Source organism: Rhinopithecus roxellana, chromosome 5 (genome assembly GCF_007565055.1).
Source record: "Rhinopithecus roxellana isolate Shanxi Qingling chromosome 5, ASM756505v1, whole genome shotgun sequence".
NCBI lineage: Eukaryota > Metazoa > Chordata > Mammalia > Primates > Cercopithecidae > Rhinopithecus > Rhinopithecus roxellana.
The window spans coordinates 161,991,646-162,012,967 of NC_044553.1; the positions used below are offsets into that span (position 1 = coordinate 161,991,646).

General features: G+C 45.2%; 2 protein-coding genes and 1 non-coding gene across 3 annotated transcripts; 2 read left to right on the plus strand and 1 right to left on the minus strand.

Annotated features, from left to right (window-relative positions):
• Positions 1 to 358: 358 nt before the first annotated feature.
• On the minus strand, positions 359 to 3,319 carry LOC115897637. Its single transcript, XM_030931092.1, has one exon. The coding sequence runs from the start codon at positions 2,580 to 2,582 to the stop codon at positions 2,052 to 2,054; it is 531 nt and encodes a 176-aa protein (XP_030786952.1). The 5' UTR covers positions 2,583 to 3,319; the 3' UTR covers positions 359 to 2,051.
• EIF5 (eukaryotic translation initiation factor 5) lies at positions 2,775 to 11,816 on the plus strand. Its single transcript, XM_030931086.1, has 12 exons — positions 2,775 to 2,905; positions 3,045 to 3,253; positions 4,285 to 4,564; positions 4,668 to 4,749; positions 5,306 to 5,478; positions 5,743 to 5,854; positions 6,937 to 7,082; positions 7,344 to 7,502; positions 7,774 to 7,935; positions 8,239 to 8,403; positions 9,018 to 9,152; positions 9,542 to 11,816. The coding sequence occupies exons 3-12, from the start codon at positions 4,493 to 4,495 to the stop codon at positions 9,629 to 9,631; spliced, it is 1,296 nt and encodes a 431-aa protein (XP_030786946.1). The 5' UTR covers positions 2,775 to 2,905; positions 3,045 to 3,253; positions 4,285 to 4,492; the 3' UTR covers positions 9,632 to 11,816.
• On the plus strand, positions 6,474 to 6,599 carry LOC115898009. Its single transcript, XR_004057775.1, has one exon. It is a non-coding gene; the product is annotated as a small nucleolar RNA SNORA28 (small nucleolar RNA).
• Positions 11,817 to 21,322: the final 9,506 nt, after the last annotated feature.

The window sequence follows — 21,322 nt, forward strand, 5'->3', positions numbered from 1 at the left end:
GCACGCACCTGTTGTCCCAGCTACTTGGGAGGCTGAGGCAGGATTATCACTTGAATATCACTTGATTACCACTTGAATCCGGGAGCCAGAGGTTGCAGTGAGCTGAGATCAGGCCACTTGCACTCCAGCCCGGGCGACAGAGTGAGACTCCGTCTCAAAAAAAAAGAAAAAAGTGTTTCATATATACTGGAATACTATTCAGTCATAAAAAATAATGAAATCCTATTATCTGAAGCAACATGGCTGAGACTGGAGGACAATATCATATTAAGTGAAGTAAGTCAGGCACAGAAAGATAAATACCACATATTCTCATTCATATGTGGGAGTTAAAAAAGAATTTGAGTTCATGGAAGTAGAGAGTTGAATTGTGGTTTATTAGAAGCTGGGAAGGGTAATGGGAGAGGAGGAAAGGGAGAGATTGATACAAAATTACAGCTCAGTAAGTTCTAGTGCTCTGTAGTATTTCAGGGTGAATATACTTAACAACAATCTATTGTATATTTTCGAAAAGCTAGAAGAGAGAATTCTGAATGTTCCCAACACGAATGATTAAAATCTGAGGTGACAGATATGCTCGTTACTCTGCTTTAATCCTTACACATTGTATACATGTACTGAAATGTCACTTTGTATCCTGCAAATGTGTAATTATTATGTATTAACTAAAAGGGAGAAAAAGAACACAAAACTAATTTTTTAAAGTTGTTCATGGTTGCATACAAATGAGTGGTACACATATTAAAAGCAATTAAAATTACTAGAGACTTCAATGAAATTAAAAATTGTGCCATTAAACATACGAAAAAGCTAATTCCTTCGTGTTTTATTATTAAAACTTTACTGAAAAGGAAGGCCTCTTACCTCAAACCAGTTTCACGCCTATACTTTCCAACAGAGTTTCTAAAACAACGTCATTTGTGTGCTGCCAAGCAAAAACTCAGATCTGCTTCAATATTGCTAAGTCATGCTCCACAGTGAAAACAGCAGCAGCATGTCTGGGATCCCCTTTTCTAGTTTGTCTGATGAGAACCCTGGTACTCATAAGGCACTGTGCATTTGGCTTAACTATACACCAGGGTACACACCGCAGGATTACAAAAGTCCCTGTCCTAAACGACACAAATCACCTCTCAATTCTGGATCGTGCCTTTTTTTTCTTCCCACCAATATTGCCGATTTTGTTTATAAACCTTTTAAGTCATGGAAACACGATCTTGGATTTTGATAAAAATCAACATAGCTGCCAATTCTAACCTCAGTGGTAATGCAACTGGTCTAAAACAAAGGGCAGCCCCTTATCTACCTCATCCTGTCCTCAGCAACATTGCTGTTTTCCAGATCGGGAAACCTGCACGGCCGCTCAGGACTTCCCGATGACTGCACCTGAGACCAGAGTGCAGGTTAGCGGGGCTCTCACTCTAAACAGTCTAAGTGAGGTCTTCAAACTTCAGGGAGAACTATGGATGCGTTTTTAAGTCTCAAGTTTTCACAACAAAATCCAAGTTTCAGAAAGAATGCGAGAGTTTCAACAGAACTAAAATATGAGAGCCTCTCTCTAAATAATAATTTTCTCTTTTTTTTGGAGACAGTCTCACTCTGTTTTCCAGGCTGGAGTGCAGTGGTGTGATCTCGGCTCACTGCAACCTGGGCCTCCCAGGTTCAAGGATTCTCCTGCCTCAGCCTCCCGAGTAGCTGGGATTACAAGCGCACAACTACGCCCAGCTGATTTTTTGTATTTTTAGTAGAGACGGGGTTCCACCATATTGGCCAGGCTGGTCTCAAATTCCTGACCTCAGGTGATCCGCCCACCTCAGCCCTCCCAAAGTCCTGGAATTACAGACATGAGCCACCGCGACCGGCCTAACTAATTTTCAACGGAATACACTGGAATCTCATTATAAACGCCTGCTCTGGGCTACGATTTGCCTGTCAAGGAATTCACAAGTCATAAACTGGAGGGGTGGACTCGAGGTGATGCCCACTAGGAGCAAGGTGATAGAGAAGCGTGAAGCACAGCGCTTTTCAAGCCTGGGAACGCAGGGAGGCCTTCACCAGAAGGTGGGAACCCACCACGAAGCGCCTTCAGGAGGCCCCGGGATTCCAAACCAATTAAGGGCCTGCTCTTCCGAAAACGGGAGGCGACGCTCTGAGCTAAGCGCGCAGGCCGGGGTGTGGGCCGGCACCGAGGCGGCGCGGCCTCGCGACCGCCCTGGGCAGTGACTGGCTCGTTCCGCCAGCGGCCAATCCACCCTAGTCCAAAAGAGAAGACAGCCCTGGGATGAAAGACCCAAGCCTGGGCTTAGGGTGGAAAAACAACTCATTGCTCGAGGCCCGAAGACGGGCGTCCCGGGAGGACGGGGCAGGCAGACGAGCGCCCACCGCGGAGAGAACGCGGTAGGGCTCCTCTCCCCGAAGGTGGCGGCCGCAATAACACGGCCGCGAGAGCGGTTTCCAGGACGATGGCTACTGCGTTCCAGGAGTCGCCGTGACCCCGCGGCCTGGCCCAGACCCGGCGGGGGAAGGAACCAACCGCCATCTTCCCCGCAAAGCCCAAAGCGACAAGGCACGGAGTCCTGCATCCCGGCCCCGCCACCAGGGACACTCTGGCTCTCGCGAGACCCGAACACTGCGACGCGAAGACCTCTGGGAAAGGCGGGGGGAAGGGAGAGGAAGGAAGCGGGGCCGGGACTGGAGGCGGGCCGAGGCCGCGAGTGGAGCCTCAGGAAGCAGAAGGGGCACGGAGAGACGCGATTGACGTCGCAACCGAGCCAATGACGAGCGAGCTGTGGCAGACCTCCAGCCAATGGGCAGTGAGGCCTGACGCGGGGGGGCGGACGCTGGGGCCGAGGGTAGCTTGAGCGCGGCGGCGGCGTTGTTCAGTCAGAGCGAGAACATTCCAGAGGTGAGTCCGGTGGTGGGGCGGCGGCCCCGCGCCCCCTGCCCGGTGCTCCCCGCCCCCTCGACCCCGCGGGCCGCTGGCTGGCGGGGAAGGCGCACCCCCCGACCCGCCCGCGGCTCACGGCGCCGTCTCTCCGCGCCAGGTCGCCAGGCTCCGGCGCTGACGGGTGTGGACCGCGGACGTCGCTGGGACAGCCCCTCCCCGCTGCTCGGCGGCGGCACCTGGCCCGGCCGCTCCTCGCTGCGCTTCGCCTCCGCTTCCTTGGACTCGGACTCGGGTTTAAATCGCGCCTCTCTTCATCCCAGTCCCGGGCGAGCAGCGTTGGGTTTATGTCTTTATTTGACGAAAACGGTGAGTCGCGGGCGCGGCGGGCCAGGAGATGGCGGCCGCACAAGATGGCGGCGGCCGCCGCGTGACCCCGCCGCGGCGTGTGGCGCAGTTTGGGCGGACGGCGGGCGGGCGCGGGCTCGGGCACCGGCCGCCCCCTCCCCGCGCGCTCCCCGGCCTGGCGTCGCCCCCTCCCCGGCCTGGCGGGAGCGCGTCGCGCGCGCCCGCCGCTCGGGCTGACTCAGGCTTCAGCTGCTGCATTTGTGAGTCATCGCGCTCCTGGCGGGGGCGGCCCGAGCCCCGGCACCCCTCGGCCGGGTGTCGCTTCCCGGCTGCGCATCCTCCGGGGCCGCCGGCTCCTGGGGGACGCGCTGGGGATGGGCCCAGAGGCTCGGGCTGCGCGCCGCCCTCCCTCGCGGAGGTGTCGGGCTCGCCCGCCCCGCGGAAACGCCTCGGAGCGCGGTAGCCATGGGGACCGGGTCGAAGGTGAAGCGAGTGTTTGAACAGCGAGGGAAAGGGAGGCCGGTCCCAGCCCCCCTTGCTTACATTGCACTTTCGGGCGAGCGCTGCTTTTAAGGAAGTGCTGCTTTGAAGTAAGCCGTGGTTGCCGCAGCACCAATTAGTTGTAGAGAACAGTTCCCTAGTTTCCCCTTGAAAATGATGGCGAACGGGGGTGTGCCTGAGAAGTTTCCTAATCCAGGCGGGGTGGGGGCGGGGAGGGTTCGGGTTCGTTCTGGAGCGCTTCTAGAACGGCCGCAGAGGCAAACCTGCTGAGTGCTGTCGGTCTGATGGAATCTCATGGGACTGAGGCAGCGCAGCTTGTGTTTCTTACCAGGCATTTCCCTACCAGAGTCACAGCTTAGTCGAAATGGAGGCCTTTTATGTTCCCGCAGGTTGTACTGTGTTACCTGAGAATGACTGCTTGTGATCTCAGATGGTTTTTAAGGTGGAATTAAGCAGAAGCATTACTAGGATGTAAAAAAGCAGGTGTTTCCATCCAGCGATGATGTTAAACCTGAGGGGGGTTTTGTGTGTGCTTTCCCTTTCTCTTTCAGAGCTGTTGCGCAGCCATTGGTACCTGTATTGGGGAAACATAGCATACAAGCAAGAAGCTTACAGCCTCAGTGGCGAAAATTTTTTCATGTCAGAGACCGAGAACTCTTGCAGTCGTTTATGTCATCCCTTCTTCTCCAGACAGAAGATACCAAAAAGTTGCAATCAAAGATCTCTTCATCTTATTGATAAAGCCACTAATAAGCCAAAATGTCTGTCAATGTCAACCGCAGCGTGTCAGACCAGTTCTATCGCTACAAGATGCCCCGTCTGATTGCCAAGGTAATAAACTGCTCTTCAATTTAGTTGATAACTCTTTTTGTAGAATTTTGGAGTTTGCATCTGTCAGGGGAAACTGCACAATTAAAATTCTTATTTCCTTTAGGTCGAGGGCAAAGGAAATGGAATCAAGACAGTTATAGTCAACATGGTTGACGTTGCAAAGGCGCTTAATCGGCCTCCAACGTGTAAGTAAATCTTGGAAAAGTCCATAAAGAGCATATTATGGATAGAGTCCTCAAAGTATTTGAGCTGCAAAACTTGTTCTAATTGTATGCTAGCTAATTAGCTTACAAGTTAAGTGAGGTACTGTGGTTTATTGGTTGCCATGAGTTCACAAAACTACCAGGGGAACACATTTAATTAAAGAGTGGATGGCCGGGTGCGATGGCTCACACGTGTAACCTCCAGCACTTTGGAAGGCTGAGGCAGGCAGATCACGAGGTCAGGAGTTCTAGACCACCCTAGTCAACATAGTGAAACGCTGGATCTACTAATAATACAAAAATTAGCCAGGTGTGGTGGCATGCCCTGTAGTCCCAGCTGCTCAGGAGGCTGAGGCAGGAGAATCGCTTGAACCTGGGAGGCCAAGGTTGCAGTGAGCTGAGACCATGCCATTGCACTCCAGCCTGGGTGACAAGACTCCATCTCAAAAAAAAAAAAAATAGTGTTCGTACAAATGTGGGTGAATAGCCAAAGATTTAGTCAACTGTAACGATCCAAATTTCTCTTTCATTCAAATAGATCCCACCAAATATTTTGGTTGTGAGCTGGGAGCACAGACCCAGTTTGATGTTAAGAATGACCGTTACATTGTCAATGGATCTCATGAGGCGAATAAGCTGCAAGACATGTTGGATGGATTCATTAAAAAATTTGTTCTCTGTCCTGAATGTGAGAATCCTGAAACAGATTTGGTAAGTGCTTTTGTGGTTGTCGAAAGAAAAAAGCCATATACCTACTTTTGTTACCGTTAAGTAACCTTCCTGAGAAGGCAGAGCAAATATAAGTCAAAGACAAAACAAAACCTCCAGTTGTAGAGATATTTCCGTTTTTTTTTTTAAAGTAGGTCACTGTGAGAAAAGTTTCCTTTGGATGGAAGCTGTCTGTAGTTTAGATGTCTTCTGATTAGATATTTTCGTGTTATGTTGTGGATAACATACTTGTTATTTTTTTGGCAGCATGTCAATCCAAAGAAGCAAACAATAGGTAATTCTTGTAAAGCCTGTGGCTATCGAGGCATGCTTGACACACATCATAAACTCTGCACATTCATTCTCAAAAACCCACCTGGTGAGTCTTCCATGATGAACTCCTAAGATCCTAACATAAAGTAAACTAACTGTTGGGAACAAAATGGAAGGTTTTTTTGTAATAGGAATGTAAGAGAGACTGGGCATCGTGGCTCATGCTTGTATTCCCCGCATTTTGGGAGGCCAGGGCGGGCTGATGACTTGAGGCCAGGAGTTCAGGACCAGCCTGGCCAACATAGTGAAACCTGTCTACTAAAAATACAAAAATTAGCAGAGCGTGATGGTGTGCTCCTGTAATCCCAGCTACTCAAGTGGCTGAAGCATGAGCATCACTTGAACCTTGGAGGCAGAGGTTGCACTGAGCTGAGATCTTGCCACTGCACTCTAGCCTGGGCAACAGTGACTCTGTCTCAGAAAAACAATGTAAGGAACCTTTTAGACTTTGCACTATATTTTACCAAATCTAAGCTAGTTTTTCAAAAGTGTATTGTTAATTGCCATTAAAGGTGAAAAATCGGCTGCCAATTAAACTGCCATATCAAGGTAGATTATCTTAGGGTAGATGAAGTAATGACTGAAATTCTGATGGAAACCCAGCAAAGGATCTTTTTCTGACATTGTTTGGTAAAGAGGGCCTCTTCATTAAACTTGAGCATTGCAAGCAACACTCTGTGGCAGATGACGGAAACTGTCTGACACAATTTGAGCTTGCTATAGCAAGAAAGTCTAACCTATTCCGGTGTTCTCTCTCCCATGAGACAAGCCGTTATATAGACTTAAACAGTGTTTCATCTGTCGGCTAAAGCTGAGTTGAGTTTATGGCTGTTCATGAGGGATGACAGAGAGGGAACCTTTCACTCCCCGGTGGAGGCATCATCACTTCATCTTAATATTACCTAGCAGTTATAATACTCCTAATGTTTTGTGTCACTCCATTCTTAGACATTCTTATCTATGAAATACATGATGAATTTGAACTGTGATGTCTCTTAGCATTGTGTGCGCTGTGGTTTTTCTGAGGGGATCCATAGGAAAGTTAAGGGCAGGGTTTTAAATGTTAATGATGGGCAATGAGGTAATGTAAGTTATGGGGTTAAATTTTTATTTCCTTTTGCTCTATAGAGAATAGTGACAGTGGTACAGGGAAGAAAGAAAAGGAAAAGAAAAATAGAAAGGGCAAAGACAAGGAAAATGGCTCCGTATCCAGCAGTGAGACACCACCACCACCACCACCACCAAATGAAATTAGTCCTCCTCCACATACAGTGGTAAGTGCAGGGTTGATGGCCTAGGGGGCACTAAAGTTGTGTAAAGTGTATGTCAATTGGTTGAGGTGGGCGCAAGTGTGGAAACTAGCCTTCAGTGTGTAATACACTAATGTTTTGGATTCCAAGTGCTATTGGTGGTTTGAATTAAGGTGAACCCAATTTGGTGGGAGATGGACTTGATGCCATTAGCTTGACAAAATGTGAAGCTTTTTTTTGTTTTTTTAAAGACCTTTGATCAAGTAGCTCTGTTTTCGGAAACAGGAAGAAGAGGAGGATGACGACTGGGGAGAAGATACAACTGAGGAAGCTCAAAGGCGTCGAATGGATGAAATCAGTGACCATGCAAAAGTTCTGACACTCAGTGATGATTTGGAAAGAACAATTGAGGAGCGGGTCAATATCCTGTTTGATTTTGTTAAGGTAAAATATTTGCTTGGTCTGTAAATAGGCTTCAGCCCAGCCTTGTGCCTTTAGATATATGATACTTTAAGCATTGTGATTAGGATTACTTTAATGCATAGCTCTTTTTAATTCTTGTTCATTAAATATTTTTTGCACGTGGTTCCAGGCACTATATTTTTGCACCTGCCCAATTAGGAAAAATATGTCCATGAGAGCAGGGACTTACTGCCGTCTTGAGCCTGACAAAGTGTGCCTCCGTTTCACTGAACTGTTTTCCTTTTATTTGCAGAAAAAGAAAGAAGAGGGTATTATTGATTCATCTGACAAAGAAATTGTTGCTGAAGCAGAAAGACTGGATGTAAAAGCCATGGGCCCTCTTGTTCTGACTGAAGTTCTTTTTAATGAGAAGATTAGAGAACAGATTAAGAAATACAGGCGCCATTTCCTACGAGTAAGCAAATTGCTCTGGATTCATAAATGAGATTACAGCTGTGTGACTTTTGAGATGGTCATTTTAACCGTTTCTGCTTGTCCTGTCATGCTTGAAAGTAGGGAACTTGACCCGCCTTACAAGCCTCTCTGAGCATCTGAAAGTGCCGTATCCAGGCCCTACAAAGTAATAGGGATGTTTAGGCATTGACCTTTTTGAACCACTATTATATGGGCCTTGCACTTGCAGACACTCTTATTTGGGTACTAGAGTTGTCAACTTAGAACATATGAAAAAGCTTAACGCCAAGGTATCTATTTGCAGTTTTGTCACAACAACAAAAAAGCTCAACGGTACCTTCTTCATGGTTTGGAGTGTGTGGTAGCAATGCATCAAGCTCAGCTTATCTCCAAGATTCCACATATCTTGAAGGAGATGTACGACGCAGACCTTTTAGAAGAAGAGGTCATCATCAGTTGGTCGGAAAAGGTGGGGAATACATCGGTGGGCTCTTCGGGTTCACAAGTTTTGGGGTGGTTTTTTTTTTTTTTTTTTTGGAAATGAAGTCTCTGTTGCCCAGGCAGTAGTGCAGTGGTGTTATCTCGGCTCCCTGCAACCTCTGCCTCCCAGCTTCAAGTGATTCTCCTGCCTCAGCCTCCCGAGCAGGGATCCTGGGATTACAGGCACCTGCCATCACACCCAGCTAATTGTTGTATTTTTAGTAGACGGGGTTTTACCATGTTGGTCAGGTTGGTCTCGTACTCTTGACCTTAGGTGATCCGCTGTGCCGAGGTTACAGGTGTGAGCCACCGCCCCTGGCCATTCACAAGTATTGTGACAGTTTTGAGAACAAGAAAAAAATGTCTAATATCTAGCTAAAGTTCAGTTCCCCCCTGTGCTATAGGTTGTGATTCCCACCATATCAGCTTTGTAGTCATAACAGACTGCTGAGACTAACGTATTCACTGAGTACATTTATTCTGTTGAGGATTCAGACTTTTTAGGACCCAGTTCCCTCAGAGCTGAGAGCTCAGGGGGATTAAATAAATAATCAAAAGTTGTTAAAGGTCCTCAGCTAAGAGACTTGTACTCACATTTTTTAGGCCTCTAAGAAATATGTCTCCAAAGAACTTGCCAAAGAGATTCGTGTCAAAGCAGAACCGTTTATAAAATGGTTGAAGGAAGCAGAGGAAGAATCGTCTGGTGGTGAAGAAGATGATGAAGATGAGAACATTGAGGTAAACATTGCGGGAGGAGGGTATTGGATACAGTGTTGGTGATGGGTGTTTGAGTTAAAAAGGTTTGTGAGGAGTGATAAAATGGCAGTTTGGGGTAATTTCAAGTTGAGAATTTAAGATGCAATAAAATACAGTCTCTCAATAATTTGGAAAATAATAGGGTGGTGGAAACTTCCTACTCCTACACGTTATAGCGTATAAAAAACTTTAAAAATGCTCTTAGATTGGAGCCTATGTAAGAGAATTTGCAGTGTTTGCATAACAAAGCTGTTCAGTGAAGAAGAAATAGCTGCAGCTAGGCAATTTTCCTCCTCTGTGATCACAGTTTTTATTGATCTGTTTTATAAACAGATTTATCAGCTTATGTTGAATAAAATCATTCTTATCAGGTGGTATATTCGAAGACTGCCAGTGTACCGAAAGTGGAAACCGTGAAGTCGGACAACAAGGATGACGACATCGATATTGATGCCATTTAAAGGGATGGATGCAACCTAGCTTAACAGTATAATGCTGCAAATTTTCTCCATTATCAGCCAGAAGTGCAACATGTATGTGTAAAAGCTAAAATGGCTTAACATCATGCTACACTTTACACTAAAAATCTATTACTGTGAGTGGTCTGTAATTAAGCCCAATGAGACATCTAGGGAGTCCATACACATCAGTGAGCAGATGTAGTTTGCTTATTTATAGCATGTTTCTTTCTGAAAAACTAGTGGTGGACACATTTGGATCACATTTATACAGTTATAAAAATAAAGATTTGATTTTGGTCATTCTTCAGATGTCTGGCTCCGAATGACTTAAGCTGAAGTAACTGGCTCCAACTGGCTCCTTTTTTTTTTTTTTAATGTGCCATCATTTCACCTGATGAGCATTCTTGGAGCCTGCCAGATATTGTTAGGTTCTGGGGCTGCAAAGAGGTCTTCAACAGGATGTAAAGCAAACTTAATTGTAGTTAACTTATTCAGCCCATTAAGAAATGCAGTACTAAAGTTTTATCTTACGGTCCCTCAAATTGGCATCTGGTAATGTACATTGTGAGGTAGACTGATAATCAAATGACAGTGCAACATCTTACCAAGTGTACGACCTGAGTGTCATATAAATAACGTAAGAGCAGATTTTGAAACTTGGAGAGCTGTTTTCTCATTTCATGTACACTTGCCCCAAATTGTAGTCTTTGAAGTCGTGTGCATTGCACGTTGGATGAGCCAGGGAAATTATTACATTAACAAGCATTTTGTGTGTATGTAGTAGTTACTTTGTACTGAGAGAACTTGCTGTGGGGTGCAATTAAACAATAAACTGATTTTATTTGGGAGAAACAGGGAAGGGTGCACTTACTAGCAACCTAAGCATGATTTTTCAGCTTTTGCCCTTAGGGTTTAAATTACAATTCCAAAATGTTAGACATCCTGTGTCTTTTTGCTCAGTGTGGCTTTAATTTCCCTCCCCCCCCCCATGGTTCTTTAATACCTTTTACATTTGGACACAGAGTTTATGCTTTTCAGATTTTGTTTGCTATCTTGCCAAAATAAGTGTTAACTATGTTTCAAACTTGATTTTCTTTTTTTTTTTTTCTTCTTCCAGAATGTCTTATTTAAAAAGAAAACTAAAAGTATACTTCTAAGTCAGAGCCTCTATTTTGGTGTAAGACTTGGGATATTTTTTACTTCACATTGAATATAGCCAGGCACCCAAGAAGTCTGATGGCCACCTGAGTGCAGGTGACAAGGACCTGACAGAGCCCATGCAGGGCTTTAGATTTGGACACAAAAGAGTTGATAACTTCCTTGTGAACTCCTTGCTTGATCTAAACTCATTATGGGTTCTGACTGTGTTTGAGTAATCATCTTCAAGGTTAAACCTGTTGGCAGTTGCCCCTTTTCATGAAGTGCACAGTGGGAATCGAGAATCGATAGGGTTAATTTTGGAGCAGTGGCTTATACCATTCACCTCTTTTTTTGTGACTTATTTCACAGGTAATGAGACCTTAATAACAAATAGGTGTAAAAAAATTTTCAGCATTGAAATGATACAAACATTTGATGTAATAAAACCTTGTTGGCTTGATATTTTAAGGAATTGAAACCTAGCAGTCTTAATGGAGAGACAAGTATTGGTCTCCAGCTGCCTTTGATAGATTTCTAGCAGTCTTAATGGCGAGACAAGAATTGGTCTCCAGCTGCCTTTGATAGATTTGGGTGCAGGTGGAGCAGGAGCATATACCTGGAGGGATTGTGCTTTGTCACACCAAAGAGGATTTTTTTTTTTCCTTCAAACTCGTATGTTGCCTAGGTTTCAAATTCTTTGCCGCAAGGCTGATTTGCTTTCATTAACTGGAATTCTGTAGGAGATACTGGTTACCTAAGCTAAGTTGCACTCAACATACTCAGTGTCAAACTAATGAGGTTCTATTATAAAGCTTCTACTTTTAATCTGAGGGAAAACATGTTCAGGGCTTCTAGAACACTAAACATTTTGGCTTAGACCAGTGTTCAGTCTGGTGCCAAACTTCCAGTGGAATTCAAATTCAATAATCTGAACTTTGTTCACAGATTATTCTAATAGAGTAATTCTTCACTTTGCTCTATTGAACTGTCTTAAGGATTTGTTTAAACAGCTAAGTTACTTGATTAAAATAATGATAAAATTGTATTTTGTCTCTGCTTTAATATTAAAATTAACTTGTTTTCATTTTATAATTAGATCAAAGCATTGGAATCTGCCCTGTTTTTGTAGCTGTTGCTTTGGATTTGTGTTGGATATATCCTGCAGTTAAACTTGCCAGCCCCACTCACAAAAGTTGTTCATTTCATTGGGTCACTGGCTTTCTTTATTTGCTAGTCTTGTCTGTGAACTGAGAATCTGCCTCAATTTTATTTCTTGAAATCTTGACAGGTACTTAATAGGGAACTCAGACTTCAAATACACAGCTGTGTAACTCTGAGTAATAGTATATCTCTAGTTAAGAATGAGGGAAGGGGGAGGATTGCTTTCTAAACAAGTACATTCTGAAGTTGACTTAAAAATTTTTAGTGTGGGTCCTAAAGTTTAGAGATGGGCAAGGAGGTCTTTAATCCTCTGCTTCCCACTTGAGAAGGTGGGGGGGTATCAGGATTGAGCCCCAGGCTGTTCGTTCCAGTGTACCAAGCACTGTGTCTTTGGCCTGGAGATGGCAGAAATGAAAGCTGGCCATCTGCAGAAAGCAGATAAGTGAATTTGAACCTTTTGCGTTATGTTAGCTCAGTCAGTCCTCCCCATGGTCCTGAAGCATAGGTACTGTTTTACCAAGGTCAGTTATCTAACAAAATAACCAACCCTTCATGTTTTTTAAATTTCTGACAAGTCTGCAGACAATCCTTATCTAACCAATTAATTTCCTAATTGCTGCAGTTTGACTTGCCAGTATTTCAGAGTAACCAGAAACTGCAAAGTTGACCTTGTTCCTGCATTGTCTTTTTGATGGTTCAAATTTCAGCCTCCCTGACTACTCCAAAGCCAGAGCAGTCTCAGTACCAGAAACAGTGCTGCACTTTTGTCTGCTCCCTAGCATGTGCTGTGTGACCCCAAGAGGACAGGGAGTCATTTGGCATTGTGTCTGGCCGGGCGCGGTGGCTCATGCCTGTAATTCCAGCACGTTGGGAGGCCCAGGCGGCCAGATCGCTTGAGGTCAGGAGTTCCAGACCAGCCTGGCCAAGATGGTGAAACCCCATCTCTACTAAAAATACAGAAATCAGCTGGGTGTGGTGGCAGGCACCTGTAATCCCAGCTACTTGAGAGGCTGAGGCAGGAGAATCACTGGAACCTGGGAGGCAGAGGTTGCAGTCAGCTGAGATCCCACCATTGCACTCCAGCCTAGGTGACGAGTGAGACCATCTCAAAAAAACAAAAAATTTGAGAATGGCATTGTGCCTAAGGACCTTAAGCAGAGACTAGGCCTGCTGGTGCAGCTGAGTGGGCTTCCCAGGAGGCAGCCTGCAACCTGCCTTCCAGCGTGTCTAGTACTTGGTGAAGGGATCCTTCCAAAGTACACGTGGGTTGGTTGCACCGGCATTGCGTTACATGTGCTCTTCTCAAGGAGGAAACAAGCCGAGTCCCACAGCAAATGCACATGGAGGTTGGGCCCCACCAATCCTTTGTCCTCTCTGTATGTGGCCCCCAAGTTTTATTGCCCCATGGAGGACTTAGGGGTAGAGGTAAGGAAGAAATTCCTCATCTTTAGGATGGTTGTACTAATCAACTCATCAGTGGAGAGAACAGTACAGCAGCTCCCTAGGTCCTTGGGTAACGTTGCAACGGACAGGGTTAGAGTCTTCTGAAGGGACCATTTGTGGACTGAAAACCGAGTCCCAGAGCGGTGGGTGGCCGTGCATTCCTTCATTCCACCAGATGGCTGCATCTCCACTCCGTGTGGGGCCTTGGGCAGCTCACACTTGACTCCAAATCCCCACACACCCTAGAGGAGCTCCCAGGCCAGGGCAGGCAAACAGCAGGGATAGAGCCTTAGGGGAGAGAGGCCAGCACCACAGAAAGAGGCAGTGTTTGTGCAAATTCTCAAAGGATGGGTAGGAGTTTGCCCAGGAGAGGAAAGTTGGGGAGCACACTCAGAAAGTGGAAGCTCCTCCGTGGTGGATGGTGGGGCTGGGGCTGGCGGAAGCAGCAGGCTCTCCTGATCAAGCTTGCGTTTGCATCCCTCTGTTGCCAGGGTGGTTAAGGTGCTGTAGGAGACAGGCAGGGAAGCGAGGGGCGGGGCAGGGAGCAGACTAGTCATAAAAATGCACTTCAACCTGGGAAGGTTGGGTCACCAGCCAGCCTTGGTTACCTACCACAAGGGCACAGTGGCCAGAGTGGAGAGATTAACAGGTCCAGGTTCCTGTCCCACAACCAGCAGAATCTGAGGTCCCAGGAGCAATGAAACCTCTCTCCTCTCCAAAGACTGGGATCACCTGGTGGGGGCCTGCTTGAAAGGCCCTGGAGCTTCAGCAACAGTCCTCTGTGGTTACAAATTTGGGGTCCTCAGATGTGACCACAGTCTTCTGTGTTCATCAAGTTCGTGTGTGTGTGTGTGTAACGCTCAGTCGTCCAGGCTGGAGTGCAGTAGCAGGATCTCAGCTCACTGCAACCTCCTGAGTTCAAGCAATTCTGTCTCCGCCTCTTGAGTAGCTGGGACTACAAGGCCCACGCCATCACACTCAGCTAATTTTTGTATTTTTAGTAGAAATGGGTTTCACCGTGTTGGCCAGGCTAGTCTCGAACTCCTGACCTCAAGTGATCTGCCTCCCAAAGTGCTGGGATTACTAATTAAGTTCTTTTGATGGATGACGATACAAAGTCACGCAGCCAGTTTGGGGGAAGGATACAGTTTTCCTAAGATTCACATGATAATAGAATCATTGGGAACCTCACTGCACGAGCCTGGCATTGCAAGGACTCAGAGACAGAAGCGGGTCCAGCCTTGTGGACACATTGTAGCCACTCATGCTGTTGTCTCCATAGTTTTGCCGTGATTCCAACTATATGACATTTCTGGAAGAGGCAAAACTGTGGAGACAAAGCACCAGTGGTGGCTAGGGGTTAGGGCTAGGAAGGAAGAGTTAGGCAGAGCAAGGGATTTTTAGGGCAGTGAAATTACTTTGTATGATCCTATAATGGTGCATACATGTCATTTGTCCGAGTCCATAAAATGTACACCACCAACAGTGGACCCTAAGGTAACTATGAGGACTTTGAGTGATCATGATGTGTCAGTGTTGGCTCATCAGTTTTAACAGATGCACCACTCTGCTGGGGAGGGAGTCTGTGGAAACTGCCTTCCACCCAATTTTGCTGTGAGCCTAAAACCTCTTTTTAAAAACAGTCAATTAACTAAAAAATAAAAATCGAGTCTTTTTTCCTTTTTAAAAAAGGAGAGTAGAAAACAATTATCTAAAAAGGAAAATCTGAAAGAGATGTATTAACAGGTTCACATATTTTTAAAAATGCAAATGAAAGCAAATGGAATAAATCTTATCAGGTAAAGGACAAGTCGTAAGCTTGGATTTTTAAGTCTAGCAATGCACTGTCTACAAGAGCATCATCTAAAATGTGACAAAAGATGTTGAAAGGATGAAAAAAGGTATAGTAGACATACACTAACCAAAAATGTAGCTCTTTGAATCTCAGAAAAAAAATTTTAATAAAGTGTGAAAGTTGTCAGTATCAAAATGGAGTCACTTGTGTTCAAGAAACAAAAAACCTGAACAAATAGAGTAGGGTTTGCAGTCTTTTGTGATAGTGCGGGGTCTCATGCTGGTATGCCCAATGACAAAATTATCACAAAAGATTGCAAAAACCACAGCCTTGCACAAAAAGCATCACCACCTTATACAAAAAAATACTTCAAGGACATCTACCCAGCAACAGCCTGTCCAGCTGTGGACTTGCATCACCCTTGTTATGGATCTTTGTAGCCACAGGTAGTAATCTCAAAACAATTATATGTAATCTTCATTTATCCTTTAAAAACCATTCTCTCGGCCAGGCATGGTGGCTCACGCCTGTAATACCAGCACTTTGGGAGGCTGAGGTGGGTGGATCACCTGAGGTCGGGAGTTCAAGACCAGCCTGTCCAACATGGTGAAACCCCATCTCTACTAAAAATACAAAAAATTAGCCAGGCGTGGTGGTGCATACCTGTATCCCAGCTACTTGGAAGGCTGAGGCAGGAGAATTGCTTGAACCTGGGAGGTGTAGGCTGCAGTGAGCCGAGATTGTGCTATTGCGTTCCACCCTGGGTGACAGAGTAAGACTCCGTCTCAAAAAAAGAAGAAAAGTTCTCGCCCTTTACCTCCCTAAAGTACACACATAACTCACAATGACGTGTATTCCCATTGCAATTCCTGAATACATATCTTTCTTTTAGAGAGCCTCTCTCTTATTTAATTGACATAAATGGGGTCAGAAATGGGACCTAAAGAAAGATCACTATCAGAAAAAATTGTTCTTTTTGGCCAGTATGCATATGAGCCCTGTGCATTGTAGGCTTCCATGGCTCAAATTTTTGGCCCTGGTGAGTATTCTCTCAGGCCAGCCCTCCCTAGTTTTGGTAGAGACTTTTTGATATTCAAGATCCGGTTTGGTTATAAGACCACCTTAATAAAGAACCTTACATCCCTCCTGAGATGATAAAAGACTTTGTCTTTTCTGGTAAGTCCTTTCTGGTATAAAGACAGAGGTCTCTGGCTTGAGTATTCCAGTTTCTACCGAATTCACATTCTATCTGTGAGGCATGTCATTTCTGGTGAATTCACTTTTGGTCTCAGCGTGTAATTTAATATTTTGTTTGATCTGCCTGCCTGGGTTAAGATTTTGTGAACACTCATCTCTTGGTGTCCTGTGATTTGGTTTCACTCGTTTCCCTGGATTTTTTTCTAAAAATCTTCCACGTTTTCAATAGTGGGCTCAGGATGTCTAATTAAAAGCCACTAGGGCAGTTGCCACCATCTAAACCACCAATCCTGACATTCTCTGAAAGGATAAAAAAGATATTCTGGCCGGGCACGGTGGCTCACACCTGTAATCCCAGCACTTTGGGAGGCCGAGGCGGGCAGAGACGGGCAGATCACCTGAGGTTGGGAGTTCGAGACCAGCCTGACCAACATGGAGAAACCCTGTCTCTACTAAAAAATACAAAATCAGCCAGGTGTGGTGGCGCATGCCTGTAATTCCAGCTACTCAGGAGGCTGAGGCAGGAGAATCGCTTGAACCCAGGAGGTGGAGGTTGCAGTGAGCCGAGATTGTGCCACTGCACTCCAGCTTGGGCAACAAGAGCAAAACTCCCATCTCAAAAAGAAAAAAAAAAAAAAAAGAAATTCTTTGCTCTTGAGAGATTAATAAAAATCAGAATGGGATTCTCAACCCTTATAACATGCTAGGCTTTCTGGGACTCCAGCCAGTTACATATGATAGCCCATTCTTGTGAACATTTTTTAAATGATGGGCAAATTCTGTCAAGGAAAAATCAGAGCTCAAATGGTCATTACTTGAATTTTCAAAAAAAAAAAAAAAAAACCCAAAACTCTGCAACTATAGAGTTAAAGTAGGCCGAGCGCAGTGACTCATGCTTGTAATCCCAGCACTTTGGGAGGCCGAGGTGATTGGATCACTTAAGGTCAGGAATTTGAGACCAGCCTAACATAGTGAAACCCCATCTCTACAAAAAATACAAAAATTACCTGGGCGTGATGGCACACACGTAATTCCAGCTACTTGGGAGGCTGAGGCATGAGAATCGCTTGAACCCAGGAGGCGGAGGCTGCATGAGCCGAGATTGCGCCACTGTACTCCAGCCTGGGCGACAAAGCAAGACTCCGTATCAAAAAAAGAACAAAAACAAAAACTAGAGTTAATGTAAAGACTTCTAAGTTGTCTCTGTCTCTCTTTTTTGCTGGCTTTCCTACTGGTATTGAGATAAAACTTACCGCTTATGGCATTCCAGCCAAGACTTTCTTTTTTTTTTTAAGTCTTAAAGGGCTTTCAAATTAATGGCTTATAAATGACAAAAGCCCATGGTAACCAACAACCTAGACACCTTTTGGAAACATAAATTTAAATTTGCTTGACTAATAATTGCTTAGGGTGATGGAACAGTTCATTGAAAGATTAACAGTCTAAAAGAAAAGAGACCGATAAATATAGAGGTTAGGCTTTCAGATTAAATGGGCCAGAATCTTCAGCTCGAAGCAATAATATAAAATATCACTGCGGGCCGGAGCACAGTGGCCCACACCTGTAATCCCAGCACTTTGGGAGGCTAAGATGGGTGGATCACCTGAGCTCAGGAGCTTGAGACCAGCCTGGCCAACATGGTGAAACCCTGTCTCTATGTAAAAAAATATATATACAAAAATTAACTGAGTGTGGCGGCATGTGCCTGTAATCCCAGCCACTCAGGAGGCTGAGGCAGGAGAATCGCTTGAACCCAGAAGGTGGAGGTTGCGATGAGCCGAGACTGTGCCCTTGCACTCTAGCCTGGGCAACAAGAGTGAAACTCTGTCTCAAAAAACAAAAAAACAAAAAAATTCATATTGTTATATGTTAAAATTTTTGCAAAGCCTGATACAGTGCCTTACGCCTGTAATACCAGCACTATGGGAGGCCAAGGTGGGCAGATCACTAGAGCCCAGGAGTTCAAGACCAGCCAGGGCAACATGGTGGAACCCCATCTTTACTAAAAATGCAAAAAATTAGCCAGATGTGGTGGCATGTGTCTGTAGTCCCAGTTACTTAGGAGACTGAGGAAGGAGGATTGCTTGAGCCCGGGAGACGGAGGTTGCAGTAAGCTGAGATCGTGCCACTGCACTCCAGCCTGGGTGACAGATTGAGACCCTGTCTCAAAAAAATAAAAAACAAAATTTTTTTGCAGAATGGCTCATGCCTATAATCCCAACACTTTGGGAGGCTGAGGTAGAAGGATCACTTGAGGCCAGGAGTTTGAGACCAGCCTGGGCAACAAAGCGATACCCTGTCTCTACAAAAAAACTGAAAAATTTAGCCAGGCACAGTGTCCTGCGCCTGTAGTCCCAGCTACTCAAGAGACTAAGGTAGGAGGATCCCTTGAGCCCAAGAGTTTAAGGTTGCAGAAAGCTATGATCATACCACTGCAGTCCAGCCTGGGTGACAGAGCAAGACCCTGTCTCAAAAAAAGAAAATTTACAGAAGTACAACTCCTAACAGAATAATGCTGGCCTGGCGTTTTGAAATGATAGCAAAAAAACTATGGAACAGACAAAATTGAACTCAATAACGGACTCTAGGTAGACTTAGCTGACAGCCACTCCCTTCAAACCTCCCTTGTTGTTCACAGGTGGCTAGAAGGGTTTTGCCACGGCTCCTAGTTGCCACTCACTCCCCCGCAGTGTGGGACAAGACTGGCAACCAGGACAGGTCCATCCTGGTATCAAGGGACAGTCAAAACCTAACCACAGGATGATTGACCAGTGATGCTTTCAGAGAAAGATCTTGATCAGAAGGGGGAAATGTGAAGGTTGTCAGAATGAGAATGGAGTCATTTGTGTTTTTTGTTTGTTTGTTTGTTTGTTTTTGAGACGGAGTCACGCTCTGTTGCCCAGGCTGGAGTACAGTGGCGCGATCTCGGCTCACTGCAAGCTCCGCCTCCCAGGTTCATGCCGTTCTCCTGCCTCAGCCTCCCGAGTAGCTGGGATTACAGGCGCCCGCCACCACGCCCGGCTACTTTTTTGTATTTTTAGTAGAGATGGGGTTTCACTGTGTTAGCCAGGATGGTCTCGATCTCCTGACCTCGTGATCCGCCCGCCTCGGCCTCCCAAAGTGCTGGGATTACAGGTGTGAGCCACCGCGCCCAGCCTCATTTGTGTTTTAAAAGGCAAAAAGCAAACCAAAAAAAAAAAAAAAAACAACCCTGAGAAATAGAGCCAGGCAAGGCTGTGAAGAGAACATTTTCATGCTGGTTTGTCCTGTCACGACTATCAACTAAAGGATCACAAAAGACTGCAAAAACTACAACCTGCACAAAGGCCATCACAACCTTCCACAAGTAAGACTTCTGCAAGGACATCTACCCAGCAACTGCCTGTCCAACCTTGGACCGGCATCGGTCTTGTTATTGACCTTCATGGCCAAGGCTAATTATCTCAAAACAATTATGTAATCCTCCTCACTTTTCCTTTAAAAGCTATTCTGTCCCTTTACCTCCCTAAAGTACACACATAGCTCACTATGACATGCATATTCCCATTGCAATGCCCTATTCGCAGATACCCTTTTCTTTGAGAGAGCCTCTCTCTGTTTATTTTGTTGACAAACCAAGAAAAGTCATTAGGAATAAAGAGGACCGGCACAATGTGATGAACAGTTCAACACATCAGAAATAAAAGTTCTGACCACGCGCGGTGGCTCACACCTGTAATCCAACCACTTTGGGAGTCCGAGGTGGGTGGGTCACCTGAGGTCAGGAGTTCGAGACCAGCCTGGCCGACATAGTGAAACCCCCCTCTACTAAAAAATACAAAAATTAGCCGGGCATGGAGGTGGGTGCCTGTAATCCCAGCTACTCAGTAGGCTGAGGCAGGAGAATTGCTTGAACCCGGGAAGTGGAAGTTGCAGTAAGCTGAGATCATACCCCTGCACTCCAGCCAGGGCAACAGAGCAAGACTCTGTTTCAAAAAAAAAAAAAGAAAAGAAAGAACAATTCTATCATTGAATGTACCTGATGAAATACTCTCAAAATATATAAAGCAAAAGTTTACTTTAACTCTATATAGTAAAATAACACTACACACCCACCAGAACAACTGAAATTTGAAACTTGACAACACCAAATATGTGGGGCCACTGGAACTCTTACATACTGTGGGTTGGTATGTAATAGGTACCAACACTTTAGGAAAAGTTCTAACAGTTTCTAACAAAAACTGAACATACACCTGGTTTCTAAACCCACAATTCCACTTCTAGAGAACTCCACACTTAATAGAAATGAGGCCAGGGCGGTGGTTCACACCTGTAATCCCAGCACTTTGGGAGGCTGAGGGAGGCGGATCACGAGGTCAATAGATCCAGACCATCCTGGCCAACATGGCGAAACCCTGTCTCTACTAAAAATACAAAAATTAGCTGGGCATGGTGGCGGTGCCTGTCGTCCCAGCTACTCGAGAGACTGAGACAGGTGAATCACTTGAACCCAGGAGCCGGAGCTTGCAGTGAGCCGAGATCGTGCCACTGCACTCCAGCCTGGAGAAAGCAAGACTTCGACTCAATAAATAAATAAATAAATAAATAAATAAATAAATAAATAAATAAATAGAAATGAAAGCAAATGTTCCTAAAAAGACTTACGAGAATAGCCATTGAAGTTTTTTTCATAATAATCCCAAACTGTAAACATCACAAGGACCTATTAACAGGAGAGTGGATAAACTGTACCATATACTAAAAACTGGGTATTAACAATAAAAAGGAATGGATTGCTGATGTGCACAACAAAAGTTACGAATCTCAAAATGTACGGAAATGAAAGAAGCCTTATGAAAAAGAATACATATGTATGGTTCCATTTATATAAAGTTCTAAAACAGGCTACACTAATCTATGGTGAAGAAATCAAGACAGTGATTGCTTCTGTGGATGGGGTGGGGTGGGGATTG

What these genes read in the sequence shown, in the direction of transcription:
- LOC115897637 (XM_030931092.1), bottom strand. Translation starts at nt 2,582, where the DNA reads ATGCAGGACTCCGTGCCTTGTCGCTTTGGGCTTTGCGGGGAAGATGGC.
- EIF5 (XM_030931086.1), top strand. Translation starts at nt 4,493, where the DNA reads ATGTCTGTCAATGTCAACCGCAGCGTGTCAGACCAGTTCTATCGCTAC. An exon ending in TGCCCCGTCTGATTGCCAAG is followed by an intron (nt 4,565 to 4,667) that starts GTAATAAACTGC and finishes TATTTCCTTTAG; the next exon opens with GTCGAGGGCAAAGGAAATGG. An exon ending in CATTCTCAAAAACCCACCTG is followed by an intron (nt 5,855 to 6,936) that starts GTGAGTCTTCCA and finishes TTTGCTCTATAG; the next exon opens with AGAATAGTGACAGTGGTACA.